Source organism: Aedes albopictus, chromosome 1 (genome assembly GCF_035046485.1).
Source record: "Aedes albopictus strain Foshan chromosome 1, AalbF5, whole genome shotgun sequence".
Lineage (NCBI taxonomy): Eukaryota > Metazoa > Arthropoda > Insecta > Diptera > Culicidae > Aedes > Aedes albopictus.
Genome location: NC_085136.1, coordinates 30,194,504 through 30,221,797, shown reverse-complemented (window position 1 = coordinate 30,221,797; position 27,294 = coordinate 30,194,504). Strand labels below are relative to the sequence as shown.

Genomic DNA, 27,294 nt, shown 5'->3' with positions numbered 1-27,294 from the left:
CAAAGCCCACAGAGCATATTGCCGTTGTTACTAGTCCCACCAAACCTTAAAAAATGACCAATTTTACCTTTTCTCTTTCAAATTTTCTAGGTCTTAAATAAATATTTACGCTACAGTATGATAAAACACAATTTCTTGACTTTTTTTTTTTAGAAAGCCTTAAAAATAACTGAAAAATTATGATTGGCTAGCGCAGTTGAAGGATGGAGGACAAATAGTAAACTAATTGTAGAGAATCCTAGAAGGATTCTGCAAAAAATCCCAACTGGATTCTGAAGAGAAGCCTAACCCGGAAGCTTTAAACGGATTCTGCCAAAAATCCTGACCGGATTCTGTAGAGAATCCTGTCCAGATTCTGTAGAGAATCCTGTCCGGATTCTGTAGAAAATCGTGTACAGATGCTGTAGAGAATCCTGACCGGATTCTGTAGAGAATCCTGACCGGATTCTTTAGAAAATCCTGACCGGATTATGTGAAGAACCCCGTCCGGTTTCTGTAGAGAATCCTGTCCGGATTCTGTAGATAATCCTGACTGGATTCTGTAGAGAAGCCTGTCCGGATTCTGTAGAGAATCCTGTCCGGATTCTGTAGAGAATCCTGTCCGGAATCTGTAGAGAATTCTGTCCGGATTCTGTAGAGAATCCTGTCCGGATTCTGTGGAGAATCCTGACTGGATTCTGTAGAGAAGCCTGTCCGGATTCTGTAAAGAGTCCTGTCCAGATTCTGTAGAAAATACTGTCCGGATTCTGCAAAGAATCCTGTCCAGATTCTGTAGATAATCCTTTCCAGAATCCTGACCGGATTCTGTAGAGAATCATGACCGGATTCTGTGGAATATATTGTACGGATTCTGTAGAGAATCCTGACCAGAGACTGTAGAGAATCCTGACCAGATACCATAGAGAATCCTGACCGGATGCTGTAGAGGATCCTGTCCAGATTCTTTAGAGATTCTTGGGCGCTGTCCATAAACTACGTAGACTCAATTTTGGGAATCTCAGAACTCCCCTCTCCCCTCGTAGACTTTCGTTCATACAAAATTATCGAAATTTGTAAGAACCGTAGACTTTGACCAGACCCCCCCGTCCCCCCTCAGAGTCTACGTAGTTTATGGACAGGCCCTTGTGAATTCTGAGGAGGAGAATCCTTTCAGGATTCTAAAGAGAATTCTTTCAGGATTCTAAAGAGAATCCTTTCAGGATTCTAAAGAGAATCCTTTCAGGATTCTAAAGAGAATCCTTTCAGGATTCTAAAGAGAATCCTTTCAGGATTCTAAAGAGAATCCTTTCAGGATTCTAAAGAGAATCCTTTCAGGATTCTAAAGAGAATCCTTTCAGGATTCTAAAGAGAATCCTTTCAGGATTCTAAAGAGAATCCTTTCAGGATTCTAAAGAGAATCCTTTCAGGATTCTAAAGAGAATCCTTTCAGGATTCTAAAGAGAATCCTTTCAGGATTCTAAAGAGAATCCTTTCAGGATTCTAAAGAGAATCCTTTCAGGATTCTAAAGAGAATCCTTTCAGGATTCTAAAGAGAATCCTTTCAGGATTCTAAAGAGAATCCTTTCAGGATTCTGAAGAGAATCCATTCAGGATTCTAAAGAGAATCCTTTCAGGATTCTAAAGAGAATCCTTTCAGGATTCTAAAGAGAATCCTTTCAGGATTCTAAGGAGAATCCTTTCAGGATTCTAAGGAGAATCCTTTCAGGATTCTAAAGAGAATCCTTTCAGGATTCTAAAGAGAATCCTTTCAGGATTCTAAAGAGGATCCTTTCAGGATACTAAAGAGAATCCTTCCAGGATTCTGAGGAGAATCCTTCCAGGATTCTGAGGAGAATCCTTCCAGGATTCTGAGGAGAATCCTTCCAGGATTCTGAGGAGAATCCTTCCAGGATTCTGAGGAGAATCCTTCCAGGATTCTGAGAAGAATCCTTCCAGGATTCTGAGGAGAATCCTTCCAGGATTCTGAGGAGAATCCTTCCAGGATTCTGAGGAGAATCCTTCCAGGATTCTGAGGAGAATCCTTCCAGGATTCTGAGGAGAATCCTTCCAGGATTCTGAGGAGAATCCTTCCAGGATTCTGAGGAGAATCCTTCCAGGATTCTGAGGAGAATCCTTCCAGGATTCTGAGAAGAATCCTTCCAGGATTCTGAGGAGAATCCTTCCAGGATTCTGAGGAGAATCCTTCCAGGATTCTGAGGAGAATCCTTCCAGGATTCTGAGGAGAATCCTTCCAGGATTCTGAGGAGAATCCTTCCAGGATTCTGAGGAGAATCCTTCCAGGATTCTGAGGAGAATCCTTCCAGGATTCTGAGGAGAATCCTTCCAGGATTCTGAGGAGAATCCTTCCAGGATTCTGAGGAGAATCCTTCCAGGATTCTGAGGAGAATCCTTTCAGGATTCTGAGGAGAATCCTTTCAGGATTCTGAGGAGAATCCTTTCAGGATTCTGAGGAGAATCCTTTCAGGATTCTGAGGAGAATCCTTTCAGGATTCTGAGGAGAATCCTTTCAGGATTCTGAGGAGAATCCTTTCAGGATTCTGAGGAGAATCCTTTCAGGATTCTGAGGAGAATCCTTTCAGGATTCTGAGGAGAATCCTTTCAGGATTCTGAGGAGAATCCTTTCAGGATTCTGAGGAGAATCCTTTCAGGATTCTGAGGAGAATCCTTTCAGGATTCTGAGGAGAATCCTTTCAGGATTCTGAGGAGAATCCTTTCAGGATTCTGAGGAGAATCCTTTCAGGATTCTGAGGAGAATCCTTTCAGGATTCTGAGGAGAATCCTTTCAGGATTCTGAGGAGAATCCTTTCAGGATTCTGAGGAGAATCCTTTCAGGATTCTGAGGAGAATCCTTTCAGGATTCTGAGGAGAATCCTTTCAGGATTCTGAGGAGAATCCTTTCAGGATTCTGAGGAGAATCCTTTCAGGATTCTGAGGAGAATCCTTTCAGGATTCTGAGGAGAATCCTTTCAGGATTCTGAGGAGAATCCTTTCAGGATTCTGAGGAGAATCCTTTCAGGATTCTGAGGAGAATCCTTTCAGGATTCTGAGGAGAATCCTTTCAGGATTCTGAGGAGAATCCTTTCAGGATTCTGAGGAGAATCCTTTCAGGATTCTGAGGAGAATCCTTTCAGGATTCTGAGGAGAATCCTTTCAGGATTCTGAGGAGAATCCTTTCAGGATTCTGAGGAGAATCCTTTCAGGATTCTGAGGAGAATCCTTTCAGGATTCTGAGGAGAATCCTTTCAGGATTCTGAGGAGAATCCTTTCAGGATTCTGAGGAGAATCCTTTCAGGATTCTGAGGAGAATCCTTTCAGGATTCTGAGGAGAATCCTTTCAGGATTCTGAGGAGAATCCTTTCAGGATTCTGAGGAGAATCCTTTCAGGATTCTGAGGAGAATCCTTTCAGGATTCTGAGGAGAATCCTTCCAGGATTCTGAGGAGAATCCTTTCAGGATTCTGAGGAGAATCCTTTCAGGATTCTGAGGAGAATCCTTTCAGGATTCTGAGGAGAATCCTTTCAGGATTCTGAGGAGAATCCTTTCAGGATTCTGAGGAGAATCCTTTCAGGATTCTGAGGAGAATCCTTTCAGGATTCTGAGGAGAATCCTTTCAGGATTCTGAGGAGAATCCTTTCAGGATTCTGAGGAGAATCCTTTCAGGATTCTGAGGAGAATCCTTTCAGGATTCTGAGGAGAATCCTTTCAGGATTCTGAGGAGAATCCTTTCAGGATTCTGAGGAGAATCCTTTCAGGATTCTGAGGAGAATCCTTTCAGGATTCTGAGGAGAATCCTTTCAGGATTCTGAGGAGAATCCTTTCAGGATTCTGAGGAGAATCCTTTCAGGATTCTGAGGAGAATCCTTTCAGGATTCTGAGGAGAATCCTTTCAGGATTCTGAGGAGAATCCTTTCAGGATTCTGAGGAGAATCCTTTCAGGATTCTGAGGAGAATCCTTTCAGGATTCTGAGGAGAATCCTTTCAGGATTCTGAGGAGAATCCTTTCAGGATTCTGAGGAGAATCCTTTCAGGATTCTGAGGAGAATCCTTTCAGGATTCTGAGGAGAATCCTTTCAGGATTCTGAGGAGAATCCTTTCAGGATTCTGAGGAGAATCCTTTCAGGATTCTGAGGAGAATCCTTTCAGGATTCTGAGGAGAATCCTTTCAGGATTCTGAGGAGAATCCTTTCAGGATTCTGAGGAGAATCCTTTCAGGATTCTGAGGAGAATCCTTTCAGGATTCTGAGGAGAATCCTTTCAGGATTCTGAGGAGAATCCTTTCAGGATTCTGAGGAGAATCCTTTCAGGATTCTGAGGAGAATCCTTTCAGGATTCTGAGGAGAATCCCTCCAGGGTTCTGAGGAGAATCCCTCCAGGGTTCTGAGGAGAATTTTTCCAGGATTCTGAGGGGAATCTTTCCAGGATTCTGAGGAGAATCCTTCCAGGATTCTGAGGAGAATCTTCACAGGATTTTGAGGAGTATCCTTGAAGGATTCTGCAGAGAATCCTATCTGCTTGGTGTCGAGAATTCTAGTTGTTAATTTTGAAGAAGGCTGACCGAATTCTATTGCGAATTCTGACTGGATGCTATGACGATTACCCGTAACATTCGTACCTACCAGTAAAGATATGCAGCAAGCACCTCCAGCAACGATGGAGGTTTATTCAGTCAAATTTTTGACCTCCACTATGAAACACCGAACAAAGAAAAACATTAACATACATAACCAAAATAGACAGCCCAATAATGTACAGTCCAGAAATTTATTATATGTATAATAGTTATTTGGGTAGAACGAAGATAATTGACATTCAGAACTATTATACACGTAACGATGCATCCAAGACCAACAAAAATAGAAACGATTTCGAAGGAAACATCAAGACAATGTATGTATATGGAGAACAGCACAACTAATTATAAAGGGAATTAGTGGAATGTGGAATCGCTAGCTACCCGGGGCGTCGTACACCGTTTTCAGGTCGATCTTGAACGAACCGACGACCGTTCCGGAGCGCATAAACTTGCGTGAATGTATCACCTAGGTACACCGTCGAAGGGGAAGGCGACGGAATCAATGGGAAGTACGAGAGAAAAAAAGGGGAATAAGGCACTGTGATTGTTCAGTTGTTGCAATAGAATCTATTGTGCGCTAGGTGCGGAGAGAATTCATGCAAGGTGCTGGTGTCTTGTTTGCTTTGTTTATCTCGTCTTCGTTACCCCGAGGGGGTATCGTTTGTTATCCCCAGAGGGTATTCCAATTCAGTTCGCTTGAGCTGTCACGTGTCTTTCGGAAAAAGTCGATAACATTAACAGAATGAAATGAGGAGCGTTCGTACTTACAGATAACGTAATGATTTTGTCAAACAGCATCACCGGAGGCATGTGGAAATCGAAAACAAAATACTGTCAAAGAATTAACGTTAGTTTCGTATTGTCAAACCCCTTGTTCCAATCTTAGTTACCTCGTTGTAGTAAGGACAGTTGGTGCTTTCCTTCACGCTAGTGTACTTCTTCTGATCGCCTACTTGGATGCACACGACTGGATCCATGTTTAGACCGGGCAGCTGCCTCGCTTCAATGATCGTCACGCACACCTGGAAGTCCTGTGATTTAAGATGGTCGTTGCACTTGGCCAAGTTCTTGATCCTGTTTCAGAAGATTCAAACTAGTATATCTCCTAACAAACCCCTTCTCCAACTTACTTCTTCAGCTTCTCGTTGTTGGTGTTCTCGTCCCCGTCGCTGGACGCATTCGAGTGGGTACTGCAGGCCTGCGACAAGTTCTCGTATCCCGGCGGCGCAGTTCCTCCGGCCGTACTTGGACTCGTCACGGCCGTCGTGGACAGATCGTTACCATGGCTACTGCTCAACTGACCCATACTGGTTGGACCACCTCCGGCAGCTGCCAGAGCATCCTCCGAGTCGGTGATCAGCGATCTACCTTCATCCTCGGTGCTACTGTCTCGACTCTCCCTCGATGGATGCCTCGATCGTCCGAGCCGTATGAAGTTCCGCACCGTCCGCAGGGTCACCTTCTTGTCCGAGATGGACTTGGCCGGTTTGGCTTGGGAGGATTCGTTGCCCTGTTGAAATACAACCCTAAGTACGACAGTCATCGCCTACTTAAACCTACAACTTACTGAGGAAGCCCTATCGTACTTGACCGCCGGGTATTGACTCTTCTCGTGCAGCGACGTAGATCCAGAGGACATGACCCTCTTGATGATGTTTGGTTTGCTGCTGCTGCCACCGCCTCCTCCACCTGCGCTAGCCCCTCCTCCACCACCAGTTCCAGAGAAGGAACTTCGGCCGGGTTGAGCAGAACTACCCCCCTCACCTTGCGTCATACTCTTTTCCAGGTTCGCAATGTTCTGCTCGATGTCCAGAAGCATCTGCTGGTCGTCGTCGATACTGCTTCCGGATTGCTGGCGCAAGGTTCGGACCACGTGCGAGGAGTCGAAGTTGCCGGCTTCATCGTCCGGGCTCTGGTAGCTTACGTCGAAGCTGACATAGGCCTGAGAAAAAAACGTTGTAATGTTTCAAGGGTGAGTACATGTAAGCAGTAATTTATCAATAAGTTAGTTCAATGAAGAAATACGGAAACCCCTTGATGGCGTATTCAAAAGATTCTGTCTCAGATTCTCTACAAAGTCCTGACCAGATTCTCCACAGAAGTCTGACCGGATTGCGAAACGGATTTCTACAGAACCGGGAAGGATTCTCTACAGAATCCGGGAGGGACACTCCACAGAATCCGAAACGGACTCGCCACAGAATCCGAGACGGATTCTCCACAGAATCCAAGACAGATTCTCCACAGAATCCAAGACAGATTCTCCACAGAATCCGGGACGGATTCTCCACAGAATAAGGGACGGATTCTCCACAGAATCCGGGACTGATTCTCCACAGCATCAGGGACGGATTCGCCACAGCATCAGGGACGGATTCTCCACAGAATCCGGGACGGATTTTCTACAAAGTCCGAGACGGATTCTCTACACAGTCCGAAACGGATTCTCCACAGAATCCGGAACGGATTCTCCACAGAATCCGAGACGGATTCTCCACAGAATCCGGATCGGATTCTCCACAGAATCCGAGACGGATTCTCCACAGAATCCGAGACGGATTCTCCACAGAATCCGAGACGGATTCTCCAAAGAATCCGAGACGGATTCTCCAAAGAATCCGAGACGGATTCTCCAAAGAATCCGAGATGGATTCTCCAAAGAATCCGAGACGGATTCTCCAAAGAATCCGAGACGGATTCTCCAAAGAATCCGAGATGGATTCTCCACAGAATCCGAGATGGATTCTCCACAGAATCCGAGACGGATTCTCCACAGAATCCGAGACGGATTCTCCACAGAATCCGAGACGGATTCTCCACAGAATCCGAGACGGATTCTCCACAGAATCCGAGACGGATTCTCCACAGAATCCGAGACGGATTCTCCACAGAATCCGAGACGGATTCTCCACAGAATCCGAGACGGATTCTCCACAGAATCCGAGACGGATTCTCCACAGAATCCGAGACGGATTCTCCACAGAATCCGAGACGGATTCTCCACAGAATCCGAGACGGATTCTCCACAGAATCCGAGACGGATTCTCCACAGAATCCGAGACGGATTCTCCACAGAATCCGAGACGGATTCTCCACAGAATCCGAGACGGATTCTCCACAGAATCCGAGACGGATTCTCCACAGAATCCGAGACGGATTCTCCACAGAATCCGAGACGGATTCTCCACAGAATCCGAGACGGATTCTCCACAGAATCCGAGACGGATTCTCCACAGAATCCGAGACGGATTCTCCACAGAATCCGAGACGGATTCTCCACAGAATCCGAGACGGATTCTCCAAAGAATCCGAGACGGATTCTCCAAAGAATCCGAGACGGATTCTCCAAAGAATCCGAGATGGATTCTCCAAAGAATCCGAGATGGATTCTCCACAGAATCCGAGACGGATTCTCCACAGAATCCGAGACGGATTCTCCACAGAATCCGAGACGGATTCTCCACAGAATCCGAGACGGATTCTCCACAGAATCCGAGACGGATTCTCCACAGAATCCGAGACGGATTCTCCACAGAATCCGAGACGGATTCTCCACAGAATCCGAGACGGATTCTCCACAGAATCCTAGACGGATTCTCCACAGAATCCGAGACGGATTCTCCACAGAATCCGAGACGGATTCTCCACAGAATCCGAGACGGATTCTCCACAGAATCCGAGACGGATTCTCCACAGAATCCGAGACGGATTCTCCACAGAATCCGAGACGGATTCTCCACAGAATCCGAGACGGATTCTCCAAAGAATCCGAGACGGATTCTCCAAAGAATCCGAGACGGATTCTCCAAAGAATCCGAGACGGATTCTCCAAAGAATCCGAGACGGATTCTCCAAAGAATCCGAGACGGATTCTCCAAAGAATCCGAGACGGATTCTCCAAAGAATCCGAGATGGATTCTCCAAAGAATCCGAGATGGATTCTCCACAGAATCCGAGACGGATTCTCCACAGAATCCGAGACGGATTCTCCACAGAATCCGAGACGGATTCTCCACAGAATCCGAGACGGATTCTCCACAGAATCCGAGACGGATTCTCCACAGAATCCGAGACGGATTCTCCACAGAATCCGAGACGGATTCTCCACAGAATCCGAGACGGATTCTCCACAGAATCCGAGACGGATTCTCCACAGAATCCGAGACGGATTCTCCACAGAATCCGAGACGGATTCTCCACAGAATCCGAGACGGATTCTCCACAGAATCCGAGACGGATTCTCCACAGAATCCGAGACGGATTCTCCACAGAATCCGAGACGGATTCTCCACAGAATCCGAGACGGATTCTCCACAGAATCCGAGACGGATTCTCCACAGAATCCGAGACGGATTCTCCACAGAATCCGAGACGGATTCTCCACAGAATCCGAGACGGATTCTCCACAGAATCCGAGACGGATTCTCCACAGAATCCGAGACGGATTCTCCACAGAATCCGAGACGGATTCTCTACAGAATCCGAGACGGATTCTCCACAGAATCCGAGACGGATTCTCCACAGAATCCGAGACGGATTCTCCACAGAATCCGAGACGGATTCTCCACAGAATCCGAGACGGATTCTCCACAGAATCCGAGACGGATTCTCCACAGAATCCGAGACGGATTCTCCACAGAATCCGAGACGGATTCTCCACAGAATCCGAGACGGATTCTCCACAGAATCCGAGACGGATTCTCCACAGAATCCGAGACGGATTCTCCACAGAATCCGAGACGGATTCTCCACAGAATCCGAGACGGATTCTCCACAGAATCCGAGACGGATTCTCCACAGAATCCGAAACGGATTCTCCACAGAATCCGAGACGGATTCTCCACAGAATCCGAGACGGATTCTCCACAGAATCCGAGACGGATTCTCCACAGAATCCGAGACGGCTTCTCCACAGAATCCGAGACGGATTCTCCACAGAATCCGAGACGGATTCTCCACAGAATCTGAGACTGATTCTCCACAGAATCCGAGACGGATTCTCCACAGAATCCGAGACGGATTCTCCACAGAATCCGAGACGGATTCTCCACAGAATCCGGGACGGATTCTCCACAGAATCCGAGACGGATTCTCCACAGAATCCGAGACGGATTCTCCACAGAATCCGAGACGGATTCTCCACAGAATCCGAGACGGATTCTCCACAGAATCCGAGACGGATTCTCCACAGAATCCGAGACGGATTCTCCACAGAATCCTGTTCGGATTCTTTAGAGAATCCTGTTCGGATTTTTCACAGAATCCTGTTCGGATTCTTCACAGAATCCTGTTCGGATTCTCCACAGAATCCTGTTCGAATTCTCCACAGAATCCTGTTCGGATTCTCCACAGAATCCTGTTCGGATTCTCCACAGAATCCTGTTCGGATTCTCCACAGAATCCTGTTCGGATTCTCCACAGAATCCTGTTCGGATTCTCCACAGAATCCTGTTCGAATTCTCCACAGAATCCTGTTCGGATTCTCCACAGAATCCTGTTCGGATTCTCCACAGAATCCTGTTCGGATTCTCCACAGAATCCTGTTCGGATTCTCCACAGAATCCTGTTCGGATTCTCCACAGAATCCTGTTCGGATTCTCCACAGAATCCTGTTCGGATTCTCCACAGAATCCTGTTCGGATTCTCCACAGAATCCTGTTCGGATTCTCCACAGAATCCTGTTCGGATTCTCCACAGAATCCTGTTCGGATTCTCCACAGAATCCTGTTCGGATTCTCCACAGAATCCTGTTCGGATTCTCCACAGAATCCGGATCGGATTCTCCACAGAATCCGAGACGGATTCTCCACAGAATCCGAGACGGATTCTCCACAGAATCCGAGACGGATTCTCCAAAGAATCCGAGACGGATTCTCCAAAGAATCCGAGACGGATTCTCCAAAGAATCCGAGATGGATTCTCCAAAGAATCCGAGACGGATTCTCCAAAGAATCCGAGACGGATTCTCCAAAGAATCCGAGATGGATTCTCCACAGAATCCGAGATGGATTCTCCACAGAATCCGAGACGGATTCTCCACAGAATCCGAGACGGATTCTCCACAGAATCCGAGACGGATTCTCCACAGAATCCGAGACGGATTCTCCACAGAATCCGAGACGGATTCTCCACAGAATCCGAGACGGATTCTCCACAGAATCCGAGACGGATTCTCCACAGAATCCGAGACGGATTCTCCACAGAATCCGAGACGGATTCTCCACAGAATCCGAGACGGATTCTCCACAGAATCCGAGACGGATTCTCCACAGAATCCGAGACGGATTCTCCACAGAATCCGAGACGGATTCTCCACAGAATCCGAGACGGATTCTCCACAGAATCCGAGACGGATTCTCCACAGAATCCGAGACGGATTCTCCACAGAATCCGAGACGGATTCTCCACAGAATCCGAGACGGATTCTCCACAGAATCCGAGACGGATTCTCCACAGAATCCAAGACGGATTCTCCACAGAATCCGAGACGGATTCTCCACAGAATCCGAGACGGATTCTCCACAGAATCCGAGACGGATTCTCCACAGAATCCGAGACGGATTCTCCACAGAATCCGAGACGGATTCTTCACAGAATCCGAGACGGATTCTCCACAGAATCCGAGACGGATTCTCCACAGAATCCGAGACGGATTCTCCACAGAATCCGAGACGGATTCTCCACAGAATCCAAGACAGATTCTCCACAGAATCCGGGACGGATTCTCCACAGAATAAGGAACGGATTCTCCACAGAATCCGGGACTGATTCTCCACAGCATCAGGGACGGATTCGCCACAGCATCAGGGACGGATTCTCCACAGAATCCGGGACGGATTTTCTACAAAGTCCGAGACGGATTCTCTACACAGTCCGAGACGGATTCTCCACAGAATCCGGGACGGATTCTCCACAGAATCCGGGACGGATTCTCCACAGAATCCGAGACGGATTCTCCACAGAATCCGAGACGGATTCTCCACAGAATCCGAGAAGGATTCTCCACAGAATCCAAGACGGATTCTCCACAGAATCCGAGACGGATTCTCCACAGAATCCGAGACGGATTCCCCACAGAATCCGAGACGGATTCTCCACAGAATCCGGGACGTATTCTCCACAGCATCTGAGACGGATTCTCCACAGAATCCAAGACGGATTCTCCACAGAATCCGAGACGGATTCTCCACAGAATCCGAGACGGATTCTCCACAGAATCCGAGACGGATTCTCCATAGAATCCGAGACGGAATCTCCGCAGAATCCGGGACGGATTCTCCACAGAATCCGAGACGGATTCTCCACAGAATCCGAGACGGATTCTCCACAGAATCCGAGACGGATTCTCCACAGAATCCGAGACGGATTCTCCACAGAATCCGAGACGGATTCTCCACAGAATCCGAGACGGATTCTCCACAGAATCCGAGACGGATTCTCCACAGAATCCGAGACGGATTCTCCACAGAATCCGAGACGGATTCTCCACAGAATCCGAGACGGATTCTCCACAGAATCCGAGACGGATTCTCCACAGAATCCGAGACGGATTCTCCACAGAATCCGAGACGGATTCTCCACAGAATCCGAGACGGATTCTCCACAGAATCCGAGACGGATTCTCCACAGAATCCGAGACGGATTCTCCACAGAATCCGAGACGGATTCTCCACAGAATCCGAGACGGATTCTCCACAGAATCCGAGACGGATTCTCCACAGAATCCGAGACGGATTCTCCACAGAATCCGAGACGGATTCTCCACAGAATCCGAGACGGTTTCTCCACAGAATCCGAGACGGATTCTCCACAGAATCCGAGACGGATTCTCCACAGAATCCGAGACGGATTCTCCACAGAATCCGAGACGGATTCTCCACAGAATCCGAGACGGATTCTCCACAGAATCCGAGACGGATTCTCCAAAGAATCCGAGACGGATTCTCCAAAGAATCCGAGACGGATTCTCCAAAGAATCCGAGATGGATTCTCCAAAGAATCCGAGATGGATTCTCCACAGAATCCGAGACGGATTCTCCAAAGAATCCGAGACGGATTCTCCAAAGAATCCGAGACGGATTCTCCAAAGAATCCGAGACGGATTCTCCAAAGAATCCGAGATGGATTCTCCAAAGAATCCGAGATGGATTCTCCACAGAATCCGAGACGGATTCTCCACAGAATCCGAGACGGATTCTCCACAGAATCCGAGACGGATTCTCCACAGAATCCGAGACGGATTCTCCACAGAATCCGAGACGGATTCTCCACAGAATCCGAGACGGATTCTCCACAGAATCCGAGACGGATTCTCCACAGAATCCGAGACGGATTCTCCACAGAATCCTAGACGGATTCTCCACAGAATCCGAGACGGATTCTCCACAGAATCCGAGACGGATTCTCCACAGAATCCGAGACGGATTCTCCACAGAATCCGAGACGGATTCTCCACAGAATCCGAGACGGATTCTCCACAGAATCCGAGACGGATTCTCCACAGAATCCGAGACGGATTCTCCACAGAATCCGAGACGGATTCTCCAAAGAATCCGAGACGGATTCTTCAAAGAATCCGAGACGGATTCTCCAAAGAATCCGAGACGGATTCTCCAAAGAATCCGAGACGGATTCTCCAAAGAATCCGAGATGGATTCTCCAAAGAATCCGAGATGGATTCTCCACAGAATCCGAGACGGATTCTCCACAGAATCCGAGACGGATTCTCCACAGAATCCGAGACGGATTCTCCACAGAATCCGAGACGGATTCTCCACAGAATCCGAGACGGATTCTCCACAGAATCCGAGACGGATTCTCCACAGAATCCGAGACGGATTCTCCACAGAATCCGAGACGGATTCTCCACAGAATCCGAGACGGATTCTCCACAGAATCCGAGACGGATTCTCCACAGAATCCGAGACGGATTCTCCACAGAATCCGAGACGGATTCTCCACAGAATCCGAGACGGATTCTCCACAGAATCCGAGACGGATTCTCCACAGAATCCGAGACGGATTCTCCACAGAATCCGAGACGGATTCTCCACAGAATCCGAGACGGATTCTCCACAGAATCCGAGACGGATTCTCCACAGAATCCGAGACGGATTCTCCACAGAATCCGAGACGGATTCTCTACAGAATCCGAGACGGATTCTCCACAGAATCCGAGACGGATTCTCCACAGAATCCGAGACGGATTCTCCACAGAATCCGAGACGGATTCTCCACAGAATCCGAGACGGATTCTCCACAGAATCCGAGACGGATTCTCCACAGAATCCGAGACGGATTCTCCACAGAATCCGAGACGGATTCTCCACAGAATCCGAGACGGATTCTCCACAGAATCCGAGACGGATTCTCCACAGAATCCGAGACGGATTCTCCACAGAATCCGAGACGGATTCTCCACAGAATCCGAGACGGATTCTCCACAGAATCCGAGACGGATTCTCCACAGAATCCGAGACGGATTCTCCACAGAATCCGAGACGGATTCTCCACAGAATCCGAGACGGATTCTCCACAGAATCCGAAACGGATTCTCCACAGAATCCGAGACGGATTCTCCACAGAATCCGAGACGGATTCTCCACAGAATCCGAGACGGATTCTCCACAGAATCCGAGACGGCTTCTCCACAGAATCCGAGACGGATTCTCCACAGAATCCGAGACGGATTCTCCACAGAATCTGAGACTGATTCTCCACAGAATCCGAGACGGATTCTCCACAGAATCCGAGACGGATTCTCCACAGAATCCGAGACGGATTCTCCACAGAATCCGGGACGGATTCTCCACAGAATCCGAGACGGATTCTCCACAGAATCCGAGACGGATTCTCCACAGAATCCGAGACGGATTCTCCACAGAATCCGAGACGGATTCTCCACAGAATCCGAGACGGATTCTCCACAGAATCCTGTTCGGATTCTTTAGAGAATCCTGTTCGGATTTTTCACAGAATCCTGTTCGGATTCTTCACAGAATCCTGTTCGGATTCTCCACAGAATCCTGTTCGGATTCTCCACGGAATCCTGTTCGGATTCTCCACGGAATCCTGTTCGGATTCTCCACAGAATCCTGTTCGGATTCTCCACAGAATCCTGTTCGGATTCTCCACAGAATCCTGAAAGGATTCTCCACAGAATCCTGTTCGGATTCTCCACAGAATCCTGTTCGGATTCTCCACAGAATCCTGTTCGGATTCTCCACAGAATCCTGTTCGGATTCTCCACAGAATCCTGTTCGGATTCTCCACAGAATCCTGTTCGAATTCTCCACAGAATCCTGTTCGGATTCTCCACAGTATCCTGTTCGGATTCTCCACAGAATCCTGTTCGGATTCTCCACAGAATCCTGTTCGGATTCTCCACAGAATCCTGTTCGGATTCTCCACAGAATCCTGTTCGGATTCTCCACAGAATCCTGTTCGGATTCTCCACAGAATCCTGTTCGGATTCTCCACAGAATCCTGTTCGGATTCTCCACAGAATCCTGTTCGGATTCTCCACAGAATCCTGTTCGGATTCTCCACAGAATCCTGTTCGGATTCTCCACAGAATCCTGTTCGGATTCTCCACAGAATCCTGTTCGGATTCTCCACAGAATCCTGTTCGGATTCTCCACAGAATCCTGTTCGGATTCTCCACAGAATCCTGTTCGGATTCTCCACAGAATCCTGTTCGGATTCTCCACAGAATCCTGTTCGGATTCTCCACAGAATCCTGTTCGGATTCTCCACAGAATCCTGTTCGGATTCTCCACAGAATCCTGTTCGGATTCTCCACATAATCCTGTTCGGATTCTCCACAGAATCCTGTTCGGATTCTCCACAGAATCCTGTTCGGATTCCCCACAGAATCCTGTTCGGATTCTCCACAGAATCCTGTTCGGATTCTCCACAGAATCCTGTTCGGATTCTCCACAGAATCCTGTTCGGATTCTCCACAGAATCCTGTTCGGATTCTCCACAGAATCCTGTTCGGATTCTCCACAGAATCCTGTTCGGATTCTCCACAGAATCCTGTTCGGATTCTCCACAAAATCCTGTTCGGATTCTCCACAGAATCCTGTTCGGATTCTCCACATAATCCTGTTCGGATTCTCCACAGAATCCTGTTCGGATTCTCCACAGAATCCTGTTCGGATTCTCCACATAATCCTGTTCGGATTCTCCACAGAATCCTGTTCGGATTCTCCACAGAATCCTGTTCGGATTCTCCACAGAATCCTGTTCGGATTCTCCACAGAATCCTGTTCGGATTCTCCACAGAATCCTGTTCGGATTCTCCACAGAATCCTGTTCGGATTCTCCACAGAATCCTGTTCGGATTCTCCACAGAATCCTGTTCGGATTCTCCACAGAATCCTGTTCGGATTCTCCACAGAATCCTGTCTGGATCTTGGTCTGGATTCTCCACAGAATCCCGTCTGGATTCTCTACAGAATTCTGTGAGGATTCTCCACAGAATCTTGTTAGGATTTTCCGCAGAATCCTCACGGATTCTCCACAAAATCCTGACGGATTCTTTACAGAATCCTGTTCGGATTCTTTACAGAATCCTGTTCGGATTCTTTACAGAATCCTGTTCGGATTCTCCACAGAATCCTGTCGGGATTCTCCACAGAATCCTGTCGGGATTCTCCACAGAATCCTGTTCGGATTCTCCACAGAATCCTGTTCGGATTCTCTACAGAATCCTGTTCAGATTCTCTACAGAATCCTGTTCGGATTCTCCACAGAATCCTGTTCGGATTCTCCACAGAATCCTGTTCGGATTCTCCACAGAATCCTGTTCGGATTCTCCACAGAATCCTGTTCGGATTCTCCACAGAATCCTGTTCGGATTCTCCACAGAATCCTGTTCGGATTCTCCACAGAATCCTGTTCGGATTCTCCACAGAATCCTGTTCGGATTCTCCACAGAATCCTGTTCGGATTCTCCACAGAATCCTGTTCGGATTCTCCACATAATCCTGTTCGGATTCTCCACAGAATCCTGTTCGGATTCTCCACAGAATCCTGTTCGGATTCTCCACAGAAGCCTGTTCGGATTCTCCACAGAATCCTGTTCGGATTCTCCACAGAATCCTGTTCGGATTCTCCACAGAATCCTGTTCGGATTCTCCACAGAATCCTGTTCGGATTCTCCACAGAATCCTGTTCGGATTCTCCACAGAATCCTGTTCGGATTCTCCACAGAATCCTGTTCGGATTCTCCACAGAATCCTGTTCGGATTCTCCACAGAATCCTGTTCGGATTCTCCACAGAATCCTGTTCGGATTCTCCACAGAATCCTGTTCGGATTCTCCACAGAATCCTGTTCGGATTCTCCACAGAATCCTGTTCGGATTCTCCACAGAATCCTGTTCGGATTCTCCACAGAATCCTGTTCGGATTCTCCACAGAATCCTGTTCGGATTCTCCACAGAATCCTGTTCGGATTCTCCACAGAATCCTGTTCGGATTCTCCACAGAATCCTGTTCGGATTCTCCACATAATCCTGTTCGGATTCTCCACAGAATCCTGTTCGGATTCTCCACAGAATCCTGTTCGGATTCTCCACAGAATCCTGTTCGGATTCTCCACAGAATCCTGTTCGGATTCTCCACAGAATCCTGTTCGGATTCTCCACAGAATCCTGTTCGGATTCTCCACAGAATCCTGTTCGGATTCTCCACAGAATCCTGTTCGGATTCTCCACAGAATCCTGTTCGGATTCTCCACAGAATCCTGTTCGGATTCTCCACAGAATCCTGTTCGGATTCTCCACATAATCCTGTTCGGATTCTCCACAGAATCCTGTTCGGATTCTCCACAGAATCCTGTTCGGATTCTCCACAGAATCCTGTTCGGATTCTCCACAGAATCCTGTTCGGATTCTCCACAGAATCCTGTTCGGATTCTCCACATAATATAGGATTCACCACAGAATTCTGAATAGATCCTCCACAGAATGCTGTCCGGATTCTCTACAGAATCCTGGTATTATTCTCCACAGAATCCAGACCGGATTCTCTACAGAATGTTGACCGGATTCTCCACAGACCGGTTTAAGGAATTCTACACAGCATCAGCCTCGGAAGAGCATTCGAAATTAAAATTAGCTGTCACGAACAGCAACTACTTTTCTTTCAACAAAGTAGGCCTCGTAGTCCCAACCACATCAGTTCTTCCCGCAATAAAACAGGCTTCCAGATTATCGCCACTGTTTGCTCCCATCGTAGGAAACCATGCTTAAGCCGCTATGTCTTTCCTCCAGCCCTCATGGCATGCTGCGACCGCCTACAAACCCATAAAAATTTACGACTCAACCGGTGCTTGTTCCGTTGTTATGGCGCTTGAGCTGGTGTGGTGTAGAAAAGTCGGGGTCTCAAATTTCGCCACCTCTCTCGGTCGGTATCGCTTGACGGCAATGAATGTAAATTGTATAAATGGGCTTTCGTGGTGTGGCGATATACATTACAATATTGCCTGCCATTTGAAACCCATATGTGTCGCGCCCCCCTTGTTCGACAATAATGACCGCACCCACCACCGACCACACCAAGAGACTGGTGTTGATGGTTTATGACCCTTGAACCTCATACACGACATGGTCGCGTCGGTGGTGGTGGCGGTGGTGGCAATCGAATTTATTGCCGGTCGTAATCGGGTGTATATTGTTTCATGGCGGTAAAAATCGTTGCACACGCCTTATGGGTTTTCCTTTGAATAATGCCATTTCAATGACGAAATCGTTTTGGGGTAATTTTCTATGAATAATGGCACTCAGGAGTAGTAACTTATGTAGAAGGTGTTACTTACGTCAATTGGCTTGTTCGACAAGTCTACCAGACGGTCCTGCACGTGGAGGCGACCCTCGCGGAGGAGACCTGAAATTTTATAAAAAAAAGAATGGGCGTTACGTTAGAGAAAAATGGCGATTGAAGTAGGCCTGGACTTGAATGGAGAGATATCTTCAATGGTGTTTTTGTTTTCAACCGTTTTGTCGCCGACAATAAGAGTCATGGCATGCTTTGTCCATGCTGTGCTCTGCTCTGCTATCTTGCATCCATCTTGAAGTAGGAATTAACGTACGACATGGCGTGACTCTATCGGATTATGTATTATGACCGCTTCCACTGGTAGAATAGTGAAAAGCAGCGCCATACAATGAAACCGACGGCCTTCAGGCGAGCAAATCTGATGATGTCTGGCGTACAGCCGTAAGCTGTACGTAATCTCTCCGGGATTATGGATTATGTAAGCGAAACGAACCGGCACCGATGAATATGGAACTGAGAGAATTCATGCGGATTGCGAAATGTGGATGATCTGTGCTGTGATGTGAATACGATTGATTGGAAAAACTGCTTTTATCATACTCCGTTGCTCATTAATGAACTGGTTGTTTTCAGAGAGTAACTGCAAAATCAAAGGTCAGCTTCTTAGGCACACAGTAAAATAGTACTGTTGTTTACTGAAGCAATCAAAGGTGTAATTCCCGAAGAAACCCCAGGAGGAATCCTGGAATAATTTCTAGGATGAATTCCTGATAGAATTCCAAAAGAAAATTCGAATGGAATCTCAGGATAAATTCCTGAAGGAATCCTTGGTGGAATTCTTCGCAGAATTAAAAAATAAACTAAAGGAAATGCCCACAGACATCTTACGAGACATTCCAGATGCAATTATTGGAGAAATTTAATAGAGGAATCTCTGGAGGAATTTATAGCGAAATTCTTGAAGGACACATGAAAAAATCTCTAAGAAACCGATCAAAAATTGAACCAGGTATTCTTTTGATAATTTCTCTAGGCAATCCCTTAAGAACTTTTCCCAAGATTCCTTCAGGAATTCCAGAAATTCTTTCAGGAACTCTTCTTGGTATTTCTTCGTAAATTTCTTCTGGATGTCTAAAGGAATTCCTCTTGACATTCCTTAAGGAATTATTCCCGGGGTTTTTCAGAAATCTCTCCCGGGATTCCTTTGGGAATTCCTCGAGGTATTCCATTCTTGAGAAATTTATCCAAGGATTCATTCTGTAATTCCTTCAGAGAATCCTTCGTGAATTCCTCTTCAAGTACTCTTCTTGGCATTACTGCAGGATTTATTTTCGGGTGTTACTTCAGAAATTTTTCTTGAGATTACTTCAGGAATTACTACAGGAATTTCTGCCGCAATTCCTTTAGGAATTTTATCTGGGATCCTAAAGAAACCTTAGAAAAAGTTATAAGAATCCCTGGAATACTTTAAGGAGAAATATTTGGAAAAATTCCTGAAAAATCATTGGATTCCTTGGAGGAGCTCCTGTAGATGTTATTGGAGAAGTGGCTACATAAATCCTTGATGGAATTTCAAAAGAATTCTCCAAAAATAAGCGGTTGAAGTCCTTGGATAATTTTCAACATATGATCATATGCCGGGAATAATGTGTGAACTTGTGGTGTTTAGAGGAGTTCCTCCAAAGTTCGCACCAGGGGTTTCTCATGAGGTTCCACCTGGAGTTCATTCTGACTTCTCCGCAGGAATTTGAACTAGGATTACTTCTGGATCCAGAAGTTCCGTCCGTGATTATTCCAGGACTCCTGCAGAAATTTCATCCAAGCTTCACCCCAGGAGTTTCCAGTGGATTCCTTCCTGAACTTCTACTGGGAATCCTGCAGAAGCTGCTTCCTAAATTCCTCCAGGAGTAATTCGATGAGGGATTTTATTGAAAATTTCTGGAGGATTTCCATAAAAATAATCCTGAAGGATTTCTATGAGAACTATAGACGAGTGCACCGATGAACATTTAGTTCACTGAGCCTGCACGGAAAAACGAAAGTACCCAAAAGTGAGTTCATTCTACCCAACTTCGAGGTTGCGTGCGGGAAGCCAATTTTGAGTTGCTGGAGTCGATGTTTAGGTAGGTAGTTTGCATTTAGGCGTATACGGCCAAAGTACCTAAAGTCAAGGTTCTTTTCACTCAACCGTCAGTTAAAATTACTCAACTTTCGGTACTGTGCCACTTACTCAATTTTGGCTTCCCGCATCGAACTCTCAAAGTTGGGTTGTTTTGCTATTCACTCTCTGACAACAATAAAGAGAGCGAATGAAACAGGATGCAAAAAAGAACTCAAAAGTGAGTTTAAAAATACTCAAATTTGGGTTTTCTTGTTTTTCAGTGTGAAAAGTTTTGACAGCGCAGCGGGGTCGACTCTCAACAACTTCTACTCAGAGATGCATTACCAAAATGCGCTGATAATTCTTTTCTTTGATTTCTTACATGAATTTCCATTAAAAGTGATGCATATGCATATAGTTATTGCACAAGCTCATATTTTTGCAACTTCATCGCGAAAACTAGTTTAAATATATTAAACAAATATTTAGCTGGGTAGAAGTTCTTGAGAGTCGACCCCGCTGTAGTGTCAAAATTCACTGCCCGAGTGAACTTCCAGCGGGCGGTGCACTCGTCTATATGGCAGAGCTCCAGAGTGAACATCCGTAGGAATTTCAGAAGGAACTCTTGGAGACATCCCGGGCTCTCGGTAGAAGTTCCTGAAGGAATCCTGGAAGAGGTTCATGGAGGAGCCTCAGAAAGAATTCACGGAGAAATCCATGATGGAACCCAAAAGGAACTTAAGAAGGATTATCAGAATGTGTTTGAGGATTTCCAGAAAGTACTCATTAAATATTTCTTGAAAAAAAAACTCCTGGAATGCCAAAAAGAACTCCAGGGGGATTTCCACAATCGGCTTTTTGAGGAATCCTGTAAAGAACTACTGGAAGATTATTCAAAAGAGCTCCTTCAGAGTTTTCTGAAAAAAAATCAAGAGATTCTCAGATAAAAAAAACTTCTGGAAAATTTCCAGAATGAACTCCGAGATAATTCCCAGAAAGAAATCTTGTAGAAGTTACAAACAATGTTCTGGATTGAATCCAGCAGAACCTCGTTATAGAAATTTTAGAACAATGGCATTGATCAATTTCAGAAGGAACTCCTACAGGAATCCCAAAAAAATATCCCTACAGGAATCCTGGAAGGAACATGTGGAGACATTTTCGGACGAATTCCAGAGGAATTTTCTTCAAGATACTGTAAGAAGCAACTGTTCGAAGAATCCTATAAGAAATTCATGATCAAATCCTAGATAACTTTTTTAAGCAACTCCTGGAAAAAGGTCTGGTGAAGCCGCAGAAAGAAGTCCAGGAGGATTCTCAGGAGGAATTTCTTGAGTGATGTTTGAAAAAAAAAAAATCTTTTAATACTCCTCGTAGGAACTTCGAACGAAAACTCCTAAGTATTTTCAGAGAGGCAGTCGAAATTAAAAATGATCTTTTGCGAATCCTCAAGAATTTCCTTCTTACGAAATGCCAAAAGATATCCCAGAAATAATCCTTCATGCTGTTTAACTCAAAAAACGTCCCCGTAAAGTTTCGACCCAGTATTGGTTTTATCACTCAAAATTTTCGTTGCTTCGCTAAACAACATGACGTTTTCTTCCAGCGACGACATACGCGGTACAGCAAAACCGCTAAATTACACACTTACACAGCAAAAAGTCTGTCAACAAAAACTCAATACACATGCATTTTCAACGAAAAGCTCTTTTTACTTGACAACAATACAATCCTATAGTGGTAATCACGTACAACTGTGTGCGTGTGTCTTTTGTAGATGTAGTTGTAAAACTTGGGGGAAAATTTGTGCACACTTACCCCGGTTGCTAGTTTCATCATTATTTAGCCGGTAAAACGGGCTAATTGGGTAATATTTGCATATGCAATCTGAATAGCCTTTGAATTAGCGTGCATTTTTGTGTATTGTCACAGAGAACAGACATCCAAGTCCAGTTCCGAAACTGTGTAAGGAATTTAACGGCCATTTGAAATCGGCAACACAAGTGGCAATAGCGTGGCGCTGCAATCGGGTAATTTCCCATACTAATTGAATTCACCACTTGAAATGTTTCAATTCACCACTGACTGTGGCAATATGGTGTTTGGTGGCGTTCGTGTTGTCATCGTGTATTGGTTTGCAACCTTACTCAAGTAAAGATTCAAATCTTTACACAACCTTCCGAATGAAATTTGTTCTAGCCTGGATGTCTGTTCTCTGTGTTTTGGTACAGAAATGTCTGAGTGATATTGTTAAGGACAAACGTCATGAAATCCCACTTCAACAGTGCATCAGAACTTCAAACGCACCAATCTCAAGAAGCAAGCCTCAAACAACAGTGCATTTTATTATTCTGTTCTTGCTCACTTGTAATAAGCTTAAAATAAAAAGATCAGGTGCGCTTGTTTTGTTTACGAAGAGATTTGTGCTCTCGAAATCGTGAGTAGGTGCCAAAGTCGGCCATTGTGGCGGCCATTTTGGGATTCTAACAAGTCTGTCCTTAAGGATTCCTTGGAGTAAATTTAAATTAAACATCAGTTTTTTATTTTTTAGTAATTCATCATGTTGAAGATGCAATGACATGTTTATAGTTACAGTTAATTTTTTCATATGTTTTTTGAATATTTATTGAAATAATTGTTTGTCATGATAAATCATCAATCAGCTGCCCAAAAAATTATCCAGAATGACCTTCTAAAGGAATTCCCGGAAGAAATTCTAGAGGGATTCCCTGTGGAATTTCTAGAGGAATTTCGGAATAAACTCTTTAAGGAAGTCCCGGAGGAACGTCTAAATGATTTTCCATAAGAACATCTAAAAGAATTCCCTGATGAACTCTTAGAGGAACGTTTGGGGAAACTCCTGGAAGGATTCCGGAAATAAATCCTAGAAGAACTCTTAGAGAAATTGCTAGAGGAACTCTTAGAGGAATTTCCGGAGGAATTCTTAGGGGAATTACCTTTGGAATCCATAGAAGAATTCCCGGAGGAAATTCCGGGCATTCCTTGTGCGACTCCCAGAAATATTTTTAGAGCAACTAGTAAAGTAATTGCTGAAGGAACTTTCGGAGGAATTTTCTGAGAAACTCCTGAAGAAATTGCCGAAGAAAGACGAAAAGGAATTGAAGCAGGAACTCGTAGATAAATTAGCAGAGGTATTCATAGATGAGTTCCCGGATGAGCTCTCAATGGATTTCCTGGAAGAATTTCTTGAGGAATTCCCAGCCGGATTTCTAGAGCAACTCCCGATGGAACTCCAAGAAAAATTCCCAAGAAATTCGTAAAGAAATTTCCGGAAGAACTCGTAGAGAAATTCCCGAACTCAGATACTTCTAGAGAAATTCCTGGGAGAACTCCTAGAGGAACGTTCTGGGAAACTCCTGGATGCATTCCCGGAACTTTAGAGGAATTTCCGGAAGAACTTCTAGAGGAACTTCCGGGAGAATTCTTAAAGGAATTCTCGGAGGAAACTCCTGGAATACCCAGTGCAAGTTTTGGAAAAAAAAAACTTATAGAGCAACTTGTAGTGAAATTGCCTGGGGAACCTCTTCCCGGTGAAACTCGTAAAGGTGTTCCCGAAGATATTCGAATTCCCGGAAGTACGGAAGTAAGGAATCCCCGAAGAAACTCGTAGAGATATTCCCGGAAGAATTCCTAGGGAAAATCCTAGAGAAATTCCCACAGGAACTTCTAGAGGAATGTTCGGAGAAACTTGTGGAATAATTTCTGGAAGAACGCTTAAAGAATCTCCTGGAAGAATTCCAGGAGGAACTGCTAAAGAACTTGCCGGAAGAACTCCCTGAAGAATTCGCGGAAGAACTCCTAGAGGAATTACAAGCGAAACTTGTAGAGTAATTATCGGAGGTAATTTCTGGTCTTTCCAGTGCATTTTCTATGAACTCCTAAAGGAATTCCCGTAGAAATTCGTTAAGGAATTCCCGGATGAACCCGTTGAAGAACTCGTGGAGGAATTCCCGGAGGTGCTTCTAGAGGAATTGTCTGGCGATCTCCTAAAGGAGTTCCCAGGAAAAAAATTTCTAGACTTTCGGATGAATTCCTGGAGGATCTCCTAAAAGAATACTCGAAGTAACTATTAGAGGAATTTCCAGAGGAAGTACAACTAAAAGTCCCAGTGAAACTTCTGAAGCAACCCTACTAACAAAAGTAGCTGTATAATAGCTTATGGAGCACGCTCTTGGAAGAGAGCTCTTTTAAACTCTTATACAGCAAAAATGTTAGTTGGGAATGCCCGAAGAAACTCCTAGAGGATGTCACGGAGGAAACCCTCGGATTTCCCGAAGGACCTTCTAGAGTTCCCGGAGGAACTCTTAGCGGAATTCTTGGCGAAACTGCTGGAAGAATCCTCAAAAGAGTTGCTGGAGAAATTACATCTCTTCTGGAGATGAACACGACAAAAACATTTTTTTCAGAATCATGTTACCGTTTCGGGTACTTTACCCTAGGATCCACTCCTGAGCGAATCGTAGGTGGTTAGGTGGAGAGCGAGAACATGTGTATATACTGTTCGTTATGAATTATTGTCGTAAGGCTTACTTGTTTATTGTACACAATATTGTATGAAAGATGGATTTTAATTGTAACTGTAGCTAAAATATTAAGCCTACTCCCGAAGTTCAACTGTGAATTTAAAAAGGACATTAAAATGTAACACACATAACACACGTAACACACAGAACACCTACAAAGTGGGAGGATCAGTTGGATAATGGAACAACGATTGGAAGGATTGAAAGGAGGGGCTACGGAGAGGGGAATGGAGGCTGGGAAATGGGAAGGGGAGGTAAGGAATTGGGTATGCCATAAGGAAAGTTGGAACAAGTCGGTCTTTTCCACTTGAGACTCGGAGCAATCCAGACGTTTTTTACAAAGTGAATAGAAGACATCAGTTAAGTGACAGTTTAGTCAAATATACAGTGGAGAAGATTTTATTCTTGCCTAGATATCCGCAAGAGTCAGGTAAACTAAACTGTGAACAAACCTAAGTGGCATTCGTGTACCCTAAAACCTCCCCAAATCCCTTTAGGACCCATTTGGTATCAGCTAGGACCGTTTAGCGTCGCCATACCTGCCTGCCGGTACTACGATACCCGGTGAAGCACGTGGAGAGCCATTTCTACGACCAGGCATTTCCAAACCCTGAGCTGCTTCCTCCGTGATAGCTACGCCCAACACCGACATTGGGAGCCCGTTCCGCGAGCACGTTCTGCACGTTCATACCCCCTTCAAGCCATCCCATCTGCGACGACGAGTGAGCAGCTAGCACCCGTTGAGAACCACCAGAGTGATCCTTCCCGCCGGCCGGCCCCGCATTACACACCCACACGTACACCCGTAAGTTAATAAAAAAAACTGTGGAAAATAGCTGATAGTGTTTGGACTTCTGATCATCGCAAAGAGCCGACCCTGTGACCAAGAGTTTGGGAACCCCTGGTGGCCAGGCCTGTAAGGTCTAGTCCCCAGCGAGCGTCTCGGGATTATCCCCTTTGAGTGATAACAATCACTAGCATTTTCTTCAATCTTCGGAATCCCTAGATTCTTCCTTCAGTCATCAGGAACCCCCGGTATCTTTGTGATCTTGATTTAATTCAAAGGACAAACTCTTTCACTTTTTTAGAACCTTTGTAAATTTGGACCATCGCTGAAAACGACCTTACAAATTCTATGTATGTAGATGACTCCAATAAATTGCTTGAAATATTGTAATGGAATAAATCAAGAACTAATATAATTTATCAATGCGTTTTTGAGATCGGCGTAGGAAATTGGAGTTCGGTCACACAACAACATCTTCGTGCTCATCATTCTACCATGATAGCACAGACAAACAGACGTAACTCTTAAAGGAAATTGATCAAAAACTTTTGCCTGGTGTCTTTTTCATGAGCACACTGCCACCTGTTGGTATAACCGCGCGAGACACTGTCGGCCATGACGGATTTCAATTTGATGTTTTCTAACACGCACACTGCTACACAAATCGTCTGTAATTTTCGTTTGCATCATTCAGCAACGTGTACACTGGCAAATGTCAAAGCGACCGAACACTAGCGCCTCTGGTGGAAGGATCGCGAAAATCAAATGAAATTTGGATTGATCGTTAAATGTATGTGCCAAGCCGTTTTAAAGAGTGTTACGTCTGTTTGTCTGTGATGATAGGGTAGAAAGTGAAAGCAGCACAGCGGCAACCAGTTCGATATAGTAGAATAAGAATAGAATACATCTAGGCGTTGTACAAAGTGTAAGTGCAGCTTCCAATCGGAATCGCTCACGCAGTGCCCTAGTGGACAAAAGAGCTGTACATTAGGTTAAGTGATTGAAGAATTAAAAAGGCACTGGCTACAATACAGCTAGCTCTGGAGAAGAGCCAGTACTGCATCCTTCAAGACAAAACGACGGCGAAATCGACACGGGTCAATGCAAATAGGCCTTTTCAGCTGACAGGTCCGTGTATGCCACTATTTACAACCACCGAACAAAGGCGCAAACGCTAAACTGTCATTTTCATAGGAGAACTGTCAAAGGCCCGCAAAATCAGCTGATTAAGGACGTTAAATGAACAGCCTAGGCCCATACCCTGATGGATGAAAGCGTTAAGGTTGAAAGATTCGTCATTGACATAATCGTCATCATTGAAAATACAGAAGCAGATTTCTCATTCAAAACTAAAATTTCGGCAGTGAAAATGTATTCCCGAATAAAACGGTATCATACATCAATTGTACAGTGTATGATTTAGTTATGATTCGTGCTATCATAAAGTGGATTATAAATCGATGGTAGGACAAATCACTTTGATGATAGCAGTTATCATTTTGGGAA

The 27,294-nt window shown here is 45.4% G+C and overlaps 1 protein-coding gene across 2 annotated transcripts in view; it reads right to left on the bottom strand.

The window, feature by feature from the left end:
• LOC109422096 (otoferlin-like) overlaps positions 1-27,294 on the bottom strand; it is a 325,073-nt gene that overhangs the window by 50,964 nt on the left and 246,815 nt on the right. Inside the window, exons 5-10 of one of the 2 annotated variants that reach the window (XM_062844292.1) lie at positions 18,397-18,464; positions 6,141-6,515; positions 5,704-6,083; positions 5,464-5,647; positions 5,342-5,404; positions 4,955-5,039 (exon numbers count right to left, since the gene is read on the bottom strand). In XM_062844292.1, coding sequence (XP_062700276.1) covers positions 4,955-5,039; positions 5,342-5,404; positions 5,464-5,647; positions 5,704-6,083; positions 6,141-6,515; positions 18,397-18,464 — 1,155 coding nt within the window. The remainder of the gene's footprint in view (positions 1-4,954; positions 5,040-5,341; positions 5,405-5,463; positions 5,648-5,703; positions 6,084-6,140; positions 6,516-18,396; positions 18,465-27,294) is intronic. The other variant, XM_062844293.1, reaches the window with a different exon arrangement.